The 11,096-nt window shown below is 51.1% G+C and overlaps 1 protein-coding gene and 1 pseudogene across 1 annotated transcript; both read left to right on the plus strand.

The window, feature by feature from the left end:
* The first annotated feature begins 718 nt into the window (after positions 1 to 718).
* LOC127185212 (protein Wiz-like) lies at positions 719 to 4,408 on the plus strand. Its single transcript, XM_051141769.1, has one exon. The coding sequence runs from the start codon at positions 719 to 721 to the stop codon at positions 4,406 to 4,408; it is 3,690 nt and encodes a 1,229-aa protein (XP_050997726.1).
* A 1,838-nt stretch (positions 4,409 to 6,246) lies between these two features.
* On the plus strand, positions 6,247 to 8,836 carry LOC127185213 (protein Wiz-like; annotated as a pseudogene).
* Positions 8,837 to 11,096: the final 2,260 nt, after the last annotated feature.

Below are 11,096 nucleotides of genomic sequence, written 5' to 3' on the forward strand. Positions count from 1 at the left end.
ATTATAACCCTTCAGAAGGTTTGTCATACAGAAATAACTCAGGTAGAGCTGCATATCCAAAGCTTGTCCCATCCTGAGGTGGGAATCACAGAAGATGAGAACTGGAGTAGGCAGCTCAACAGGTTATTTCCACGTCATTTCCCAGTTGGTCTAAACCTCTCCCAGGCAGCTCATTTGGTTACTGCTTCATGCAGGGAGCTGGTCTGGTCTCAAGAGTCTTTTTTGCACTAAGCTTTTCTGAGAGTGACACTCAGAAGTGTATTGTTTACTCTTCGGAGGAATGGACTTAATGAATCTGGTCTGTTTCAAGGACTTCCTGGCGCTAATTTGAGGTGGTTTGTTTTTGTTTTGTTTTTTAACTTTCTTGTTCAAGGAGCTCTCCTGCAGGATGGAATGTTTTAATCTTGGGAGAACTGCTACACAACAGCAGTGCCAACTGGATGTATTAGATTATAAAAAAAAAAAAAAAAAAAAAAAAAAAAAAAAAACTTTAAAAAGAGGAGGCAGCAGCCCCGATGCGTCAGAGCAAAGATGGCCGCCTCCACGGCCCGCTGTGCCTGCACAAAGAACACAGAACACAGAACCAGAACACAGAACGGGCCTGTGTTCTGAGGAAAACACAACGGTGGCCATGGACTTGTCGTCTCCCTTACTCCCGAAGAAGACACTGCCTGTCTCTGGGGCCCCAGAGCAGGTGGCAAGTCAGTTGAGCAGCAAAATGGCCGCAGAGGTTACTCAAAGCAGCGAACAGGAGCTGCCAGACCTCAAGGCACAGAGCCTGACCACCTGTGAGGTCTACAGTGCCTGCTTTGAGACAAAAAAGGGCCTGTCCAGCCACGAATGTTCACAGCAGCAGCAGCTGGGGGTGGCAGAGTCAAAAAGCTGTGGTGATCCCGTCGACCTGCTCTGCGAGCTGGAGAGGCAGAAGGGCCCGCCTGATGCTCCGCTTGGGCTGCCCCCTAGCCCGACCAACAACTCCAACTCACCAAAGGAGTGGGTCGCTGGGGCTACCATCCCTGGCCTACTCACCTCGGACGAACCTGTCAAAAAAGCGTTCAAGTCAACTTGTGGCTCCTCAGCCGAGGGCCTGGCCCACCCTTCCACCTCTCCTCTCCTCAAGAAGACCCCACTGACTCGGGCAGGATTCCCTATAACCAAGAATCCTGAGGAGAAGAGCCCCCAGCTGTCCCTGAGTCCCCTGCGGACTTCACCACCGGCACAATGGCCCCAGTCTGAGGACAAGGGGCCTCAGGATCTCACGTTAGATAGTGACAGAGGTAGAGAGCTGTACTGCCAGCTGTGTGGTTCCTGCTTTGAGACCCGCAACAGCCTGTCCATTCACGCCCGTGCCCACCTGCGCCTGTTGGGCGTCAGCAACATGGACGCCAAGGGATCCCACATAGACATGCTCCATAGGTTTATAAGGAGGGAGAGCCTCCAGATCTGCCACAGACCTGGGCAGGGGGCGCTGGGCCAGCTGGGGTGTCCTTCTTCTCCCTCCACAGCCCTGTCCAGGCTCCCTACCCCTCCGCCGACGAAGAGGGTCAAGCTGAAGTCCTTGGGTATGGCCAGCCCCTCGGTGAAGCAGAACCTCTCGCCCGCTGGCACTTTCCAGGCCTCTGATGTGGAGCCATCTACCCTCGACCTCTCTACAGGCCCAGAGAGAACAAGAGATATCCTCTGCGAATTCTGTGGTGAGTTTTTTGATAACAGAAAGGGCCTGTCCAGCCACGCATGTTCACATCCAGAGCAGCTGGGAGTGTCTGAGTCAGAAAGCAGTGGTAATCCCATCGACCACCTCTATGAGCTTGTGAGGCAGATTGGTCTGCCTGATCCTCCCCTTGGGCTGCCCCCTAGCCCAACCAAGATCTCCCACTCACCAAAGGAGTTGGTTGCTGGGACTGCCAGGCCTGCTCTAATCATCCTGGCCAAAACTATGGATGCCCCTCCTGTTAAAAAACCATTCAAGCCAACTTATGGATCCTCAGCCAAGGGCCTGGCTCCTCCATACAGCTCTCCCCTCCTCAAGAAGGCCCCACTGAATCAGGCAGGATCACCTACATCCAAGAATCCTGAGGAGAGGAGCCCGCATTTGTCCCTGAGTCCCCTGCCTACTTCCCTACAGGCACAAAGGCCTGAGTCTGAGGACAAGGGGACTCAGTATCACACTTTCGATAGTGATGGGGGCAGAGAACTGTACTGCCAGCTGTGTGGTGCCTGGTTTGAGACCAGGAAGGGACTGTCCATTCATGCCAGTGCCCACCTGCGCCACCTGGGCATCAGTGACTTGGATGCCAAGGGATCCCCCATAGACGTGCTCCACGGCCTTTTCGGGAGGGAGGGCATCCAGACCAGCCTCCGACCTGGGCAGGGAGCCCGGAGCCAGCTAGGGTGGACTCGTTCTGCCTCCACAGCTCTCTCCTTACTCCCTACGTCACCACCGGCCAAGAAGGCCAAGCTGAAGGGCTCGGGTATGGCCAGCCCCTGGGGAAAGCAGGACCTCTCGGCTGCCGGCACTTTCTGGACCACTGAGGTGAAGCCATCTCCTCTTAATCTCTCTTCAGGCCCAGAGTCAAAAAGAGATATCCGCTGCGAATTCTGTGGTGAGTTTTGTGAGAACCTAAAGGGCCTGTCCAGCCACGCTCGCTCCCACCTGCGCCTGATGGGTGTGACTGAGTGGTATGTGAATGGCTCACCCATTGACACACTGCAGGAGGTGCTGAAGAGAGGGACCCAATCCAGGCCTGGTGGACACAGCCACCCACCAGGGCCTAACAAAAAAGCCCTGGCCAAGGTAGTGGGCAGTGAAGCTCCTGGCAGCTCACTAGAAGTCCATACTCCCTCGGATCTTCACATTGCATCCTTGGCCAAGAAGTTGTCACAACCACCAAGCAGTCCCCTTGGCCATTCACCGACTGCGTCTCCTTCTCTCAAGGCCCAGAAAATGTTCTCAGGCCTTGCTATGCCCTCCCTGCCCAAAAAACTGAAGCCTGAACAAATGAGAGAGAAGAACAAGTGGGAGACGCTGCCAGGGGCCCTTCATGGGGAGACTCACCAATCTGAGGGTACATCTCAAAAAGATATGGCCCCATTGAACCTGTCATCCCGGGCAGAGCCAGTGCCTGACATCCGATGTGAGTTCTGTGGTCAGTCCTTCAAGAACCACACAGGCCTGTCTAACCATGCACGCTCCCACCTGCGCCAGATGGGTGTGACCGAGTGGTCTGTCAATGGCTCGCCCATTGACACACTTCGGGAGATCCTAAAGATGTCCAAGCCGTGCCTCATCGAGAAGGAGCCTCCAGCTGGAGCCCTAGCTCCTTCTGTCACTGAAGATGGCTCCCCCACAGCAGCTGCTGGGGCTATGCATTCTGCACTGCCTCTGTCACCCTTGGCTAGCCATCCAGGAACACCAGGAGCTGGACCAACCCAGGTTCCCCTGGAGCTCAGCCTGTTGTCGCCCATCACAGGGGCTAAGCCTTCAGCTACCAGCTACCTGGGCCCAGTGGCCACCAAGCGGCCCCTCCAGGAAGACTGCTTCCTCCCAGCAGAGGTCAAGGCCAAGACCAACATCCCCACTGAACTGCCCTTCAAGGCAAAGACTCACCATGAGAAGACCTCCACCAAGGCCTGCTGTGAGCTCTGTGGCGGTCAATTTGAAAACCGCAAAGCCCTAGCCAGCCATGCAAGGGCACACCTGCGGCAGTTCGGTGTGACAGAGTGGAGTGTCAAAGGCTCTCCCATCGAGACGCTGAGTGAGTGGATCAAACAGTGTCCCCAGAAAGTGGACACCTACCGAAGCTACATCCAGGCTGGCTGCCCCTTTTCCAAGAAGGTCTGCAGCGCTGGCGGTGGCCATGACAGTGACAAGCAGCCTCCCTTGGGGCTGGCACCTGGGGCCTTGTCCCTGGTTGGTCAAAGTTCTAGAGATGAACCAGGGCTTGAAGCTGACAGGGCAGCTGACAGTGGTGAACGGCCTCTGGCAACCAGCCCACCTGGAACTGTAACACCTGAAGAACATGAGGTGAAGGATATCAACAAATTTGAACGCCAACAAGCCCACCCCCCGGATGCTTCAGCAGCTCTGGGTGGTGAGGAGGCCAATGACCTGCAACAGAAGTTGGAAGAGGTTCGGAGACCGCGACGCCGACGCAGACGCCGGTTCAGGCTAGGCCCCTCCCGGGTGCGTCCCTCCTACCAGTCACCACTGGTCAAGATTGTGGGCAAGATCTGCATCCTCAAGTGCAGGTTCTGTGAAATGAAATTCCGTGGCCCATTCTCCATCCAAGAAGAGTGGGTGCTGCATTTACAGCAGCACATTCTGGAGAAGAACTTCTCCAAAGCCGACCCTCTGCCTAAGGAGCCCCAGGCCCCAGAGGCACAGGCAGCAGCTGTAGAGGCACCTTAACATACAAGCATTTCTGATCCCCTTTTATGCCACCTGTCCCCTCCCACTTTTCCTCTGTATCCCCTCCCCCCTCTCTTTTTAGTTTCCAAAGGAGGAAGCCAAAACCTCAAACCGGTGCCCCTTGGGGGCCAGGCACACTACAACCTGGGCACCGGAAGCCAACTAGCCACCTTACACAGCATGAGGACTCTGGGGCCACAAGAGTATCCTCTAGGAGGCCACCTGGTTGGTCCAGCAGGGGCATTATCCAGGGCCTTATTGGTGGCCAATCTGCTCGCAGTATAGAATAACACTTCCCTGTGTCTAGCAACCAGGCAAGGCTATGTCTGCTATCTGTGACCATTTGCAAAAATCCCAAAGACCCCTGTTCCTTTTGCCCCCACGAATATCTATTCTCACTCAATCACAGTCAAACATACACACATGCACCTCTTGAGACCTGAGATCTGCCCTAGCCCCCTTAGTTTCCAAGTCAAATGATTGCATCAGGCCATGGTGCTTGCTCAGGGGAATCCATGCTCCCTCTGCTAAGCCTCTAGGGCCTGGGAGCCCCCACTGAGCTCACAACGCCTAGGAAATTCTTGTTGGCTTCCCACCTCCCCAAAAGGGGCCTTTCTAGCTTGGAAGAGCTCAAAGCTGACAGCTGCCTCCTGGTCCAGGACCTGGAGGGTAGAGTGAGCTGTAAGACTCTCCTCTCCCACCCCTGCCACCCTTCCCCTTTTCACTGTTTCTATCTATGTATAGCTCCTTAGATCTTTCACTTTTTTTTTTTTTTTAAAGAAAAAATGCGTTTTGTGACGAGAATAAAGAATGTGAATCCTTTTATTTTGCAATTCTGGTCCAGTTAGATACCTGGATCGAATTGACCTTTCAACATCTTTCTGTGTCCACCTTTGGATTATCAAGGTACCTAGAAATATGTAAATTAGATTAAATTTCTCTCTGGAAACACCCAGTCCCCCTCAAAAAAGAAATGCCCCCAAGATATTAAAAAACAAGAAATAAACTACTGGCCTTTGGATCTGAACAGAATTTTCAAGAGAAGAAATAAATATGGATGAACATTTTCATTACTAACATTTAAGGAGATGCAAAGAAAATAAGTTTGAGGTTTCATCTTATTCCAGTTACAGTAGCATTAGGAAACAGAGGACCTAACAAAAATTCTGGAGATGAGGGAGGGGAAATGGAGCCTGCTGATTACAAACTGGCTTAGCAACTCTAGAGCAGTGTGTAGAGCTGCTCAGAAGCTAAAAATAAATCGTCCTTATGCAAATCCTTGTGATGGTTCTTATTAGTTTTATTTCTTCTACAAGTACACTAATTTAAGCAAACATATCTAAGGATAGAAAGCTAGCATCCACATATAAGATAAGAAGATAAAGCCTGAAGCATTTTTCTCTGGTCCCTGGTTACTACACTGTGAAAATTTTCCAGCTCCATTCATTTACATGAAAGTATGTATGTATGTATGTATGTATGTATGTATGTATGTATATATTATACACACACACACACATATCAGCTAAATAAAATTAGATTGAGTATATGTACTACATTTTCATTATCCAGTCACCATTTGATGAAAATCAATCAATGCTGTTTCAATTTTCTTCATCTTGTGAATAGAGCCACGGAGAAAATGGATGAGGAAACATCTCTATAGTAGGACATAGACCTTTGGGTATATGCCAAGAAGTGGGATGGTGGAGTCATATGGTTGTTCAATTTCTAGATTTATGTTCACATTAATTTCTATAGTGGCTGCATATATTTTTACTCAATATAGGGAATAAGTTCTCATATGCCTTCATATCTACACTAGCTGATAAACTACTCACGGCAGCAAACAGGAACTGCCAGGCCTCAAGGTCCAGAGCCTGACCACCTGTAAGGTTTGCAGTGTCTGCTTTGAGACAGAAAAGGGCCTGTCCAGCCATGCATGTTTACACCTGCCACAGCTGGGGGTGGCAGAGTCTAAAAGCGGTGGTGATCCCATCGACCTCCTCTATGAGCTGGTGAGGCAGAAGGATCTGCCTGATGCTCCCCTTGGGCTGCCCCCTAGCCTGACCAACAACTCCAACTCGCCAAAGGAGTTGGTTGCTGGGACTGCCAGGCCTGCTCTAATCACCCAGGCCTAACCCATGGATGTCCCGCCTGTCAAAAAAGCACTCAAGTCAACTTGTGGCTCCTCAGCCAAGGGTCAGACCCATCCATACAGCTCTCCTCTCCTCATGAAGGCCCCACTACTTGGTCAGGATCCCCTACAAACAAGAATCCTGAGAACAAGAGCCCCCAGTTGTCCCTGAGTCCCCTGCCTACTTCCCTACAGGCACAAAGGCCCGAGTCTGAGGACAAGGGGACTCAGTATCACACTTTCGATAGTGACAGGGGCAGAGAGCTGTACTACCAGCTGTGTGGTGCCTGGTTTGAGACCAGGAAGGGCCTGTTCATTCATGCCCATGCCCACCTGCGCCACCTGGGCACCAGGGACTTGGATGCCAAGGGATCCCCCATAGACGTGCTCCACGGCCTTTTCGGGAGGGAGGGCATCCAGATCAGCCTCCAACCTGGGCAGAGAGCCCTGGGCCAGCTGGGGTGGACTCCTTCTGCCTCCACAGCCCTCTTTTTGTTCCCTACATCACCGTTGGCCAAGAAGGTAAAGCTAAAGTGCTCGGGTATGGCTATCCCCTGGGGGAAGCAGGACCTCTCGGCTGCTGGCACTTTCTGGGCCTCTGAGGAGGAGCCACGTTCTCTTAATCTCTCTTTGAGCCCAGAGCCAACCAGATATATCTGCTCCGGAATGCTGTGGTGAGTTTTGTGAGATCCTAAAGGCCCTGGCCAATCTCGCGAGCTCCCACCTGCGCCTGATGGGTGTGACTGAGTGGTATGTGAATGGCTCACCCATCGACACACTGCAGGAGATCCTGAAGAGAGGGACCCAATCCAGGCCAGGTTGACATCTCCCCCCATCAGGGCATAACCTAAAAGCTTTGGCCAAGTTAGTAGGCCGTGGAGGTTCTGGCAGTTCACTAGAAGTCCATAGTCCCTCGGATCTTCATATTGCACCCTTGGCCTAGAAGTTGCCATCCCCACCAGGCAGTCCCTTGGGCCACTCACCGAATTTGTCTCCTCCTCTCAAGGCTCAGAAAATGTTCTCAGGCCGTGCTATGCCCTCCCTGCCCAAAAAACTGAAGCCTGAACAAACGAGAGAGAAGATCAAGTGAGAGACGATGCCAGGGGCCCTTCATGGGGAGCCTCACCAATCTGAGGGTCTCTGGATGCACCTCGATAAGATATGGCCCCATTGAACCTGTCATCCCAGGCAGAGCCAGTGCCTGACATCCGATGTGAGTTCTGTGGTCAGTCCTTCAAGAACCACACAGGCCTGTCTAACCATGCACGCTCCCACCTGCGCCAGATGGGTGGCCTGTCAATGGCTCGCCCATTGACACACTTCGGGAGATCCTAAAGATGTCCAAGCCGTGCCTCATCGAGAAGGAGCCTCCAGCTGGAGCCCTAGCTCCTTCTGTCACTGAAGATGGCTCCCCCACAGCAGCTGCTGGGGCTATGCATTCTGCACTGCCTCTGTCACCCTTGGCTAGCCATCCAGGAACACCAGGAGCTGGACCAACCCAGGTTCCCCTGGAGCTCAGCCTGTTGTCGCCCATCACAGGGGCTAAGCCTTCAGCTACCAGCTACCTGGGCCCAGTGGCGACCAAGCGGCCCCTCCAGGAAGACTGCTTCCTCCCAGCAGAGGTCAAGGCCAAGACCAACATCCAGACTGAACTGCCCTTCAAGGCAAAGACTCTCCATGAGAAGACCTCCACCAAGGCCTGCTGTGAGCTCTGTGGCGGTCAATTTGAAAACCGCAAAGCCCTAGCCAGCCACGCAACGGCGCACCTGCGGCAGTTCGGGGCCCTGTCCCTGGTTGTTCAAAGTTCTGGAGATGAACCAGGGCTTGAAGCTGGCAGGGCAGCTGACAGTGGTGAACGGCCTCTGGCAACCAGCCCACCTGGAACTGTAACGCCTGAAGAATATGAAGTGAAGAATATCAACAAATCTGAACGCCAACAAGCCCACCTCCCGGATGCTTCAGCAGCTCTGGGTGGTGAGGAGGCCAATGACCTGCAACAGAAGCTGGAAGAGGTTCGGAGACCGCGACGCCGACGCAGACGCTGGTTCAGGCTATGTCCCTCCTGGGTGCGTCCCTCCTACCAGTCACCACTGGTCAAGATTGTGGGCAAGATCTGCATCCTCAAGTGCAGGTTCTGTGAAATGAAATTCCGTGGCCCATTCTCCATCCAAGAAGAGTGGGTGCTGCATTTACAGCAGCACGTTCTGGGGAAGAACTTCTCCAAAGCAGACCCTCTGCCTAAGGAGCCCCAGGCCCCAGAGGCACAGACAGCAGCTGTAGAGGCACCCTAACATACAAGCATTTCTGACACCCTTTTGTGCCAACTGTCACCTCCCATTTCTCCTCTGTGTTCTCCCCTTTCTTTTCAGTTTCCAAAGGGGAAACCAAAACCTCAAACCGGCGCCCCGTGGGGTCCTAGCACATGACAACCTGGGCACCGGAAGCCAGCTAGCCACCCTACCTGCAACCTGAGGACTCTGAGGCCACAGGAGTATCCTTCTGGAGGCCACCTAGTTGGTCCAGCAGGAGCAGTAGCCAGACCCTTGGTGGTGGCCAATCTGGTTGCAGTGAAGAAAGGCATTTCTCTGTTTTTAGCGACCACGCAGGGACATGTCTGCTATCTGTGACCAATTGCAAAAATCCCAAAGACCCCTGTTCCTTTTGCCCCCACGAATATCTATTCTCACACACAGGCTAACATACACAGATGCACCTCATGACCTGGGATCTGACCTAGCCCCCTCAGTTCCCAAGTCAAATGACTGCATCACTCCATGGTGTTTGCTCAGGGGAATCCATGCTCCCTCTGTTAAGCCTCTAGGGCCTGGGAGCCCTCACTGAGCTCAGAATGCCAGATAAATTCTTGTTGGCTTCCCACCTCCCCAAAAGGAGCCTTTCTAGTTGGAAGAGCTCAAAGCTGACACTGCCTCCTGGTCCAGGACCTGGAGAGTAGAGTGAGCTGTAGGACTCTCCTCTCCCACCCCTGCCACCCTTCCCTTTTTCACTGTTTCTATCTATGTATAGCTCCCTAGATCTTTCACTTTTTTTTTTTTTTATAAAAAAATACATTTTTTTTTGTAGAAAATAAGGAACATGAATCTTTTTAGTTTGCAATTCTGGTCCAGCTAGATACCTGGATCTAACTGACCTTTTAACCTTTTTCAGTGGCCACCTTTTGGAAATGCCTCTTCCCTCCAAAAAAGAAATATCCACAAGATATTAAAAAACAAGACATAAACTACTGGGCTATGGATCTGAACAGACTTTACAAGAGAAGAAATAAGTATGGCTGAAAATTTTCATTTGCCTTACATTTAAGGAAATGTAAGGCAAATAAGTTTGAGATTTCATCTTATTCCAGTTACAGTAGCACTACTAAACAGAAGACTCAACAAAAATTCTTGAGATGACAGAGAGAAAATGGGGCCTTCATTTGCTGATTGAAAACTGGTTTAGCAACTCTGGAGCAGTGTGTAGAGTGCTTAGAAGCTAAAATTAATTTTCCACATGCAAGTCCCTGTTATGGTTCTTATTAATTTCTTTACTTCTACAAGTACACTAATTTAAGCACACGTATCCAAATATACAAAGCTAGGATCCACATATAAGATTATAAGATAAAGCCTGGAGCATTTTTCTCTTGTCCTAGGTTACTACACCCTTTAAAATATATATATATATATATATATATATATATATATATATATATATATATATATATATATTTATATTTATGGTTGTGAGCCTAGCCTTCAATGGCTGATCCATCTCTCCAGCCCAAAGAAAATTTGCTCAACCATGTTCATAGCAGCTTTATTCATAATAGCCAGAACATGGAAACAGCCTAAGTGTCCCTCAGTAGAAGAATGGATAAAGAAACTGTGGTACATTTACACTATGAAATACTATTCAGCTATTAAAAACAAGGAATTCCAGAAATTTGTGAACAAATGGTTTGAACTAGAAATGATCATAATGAGTAAGCTAACCCAGAAGCAGAGAGACTCAAATGGCATATACTCACTTATAACCTAGACACTAACCCAAGGGGCAGGTCCCATGAAAGTCTTCACCTACCAGGAAAGTGGGATAGAGGTGAGGACATCCTATTGGGACTCTAGGTGAGAAAAATATAGAAGATGGGGAAGTAGGTGGATCCAGAGGGTCCTAGAAACCTACAAGGGGAACACTATGATGGGTGGATCTGAGCCCAGGGGTTCTGCTTGATCTAAGGCACCAACCAAGGACAAACCGTGCAATCATCATCAAACCCCTACCCAGATCTTGCCAAGGGACAGAACATTCTCCACAGTTAAGGGGAGACTGGGGACTGACTTTCACACAATCTCTGATGCCCCATAATTGGCCATGTCCCTTTGTTGGGGAGGCCCAATGGCACTTGGAGGAAGGATAGCGGACTACCAAGAAGAGACTTGATACCCTAGCACCATATTCAGGGGAAGGAGGTCCCCCTCGGTCACAGTCATAGGGGGGATTGGGGTGAAAGTGGGAGGGAGGGAGGAATGGGAGGATGCATGGGATGGGATAGAA

The sequence above is a fragment of the Acomys russatus genome, chromosome X, assembly GCF_903995435.1.
Source record: "Acomys russatus chromosome X, mAcoRus1.1, whole genome shotgun sequence".
NCBI lineage: Eukaryota > Metazoa > Chordata > Mammalia > Rodentia > Muridae > Acomys > Acomys russatus.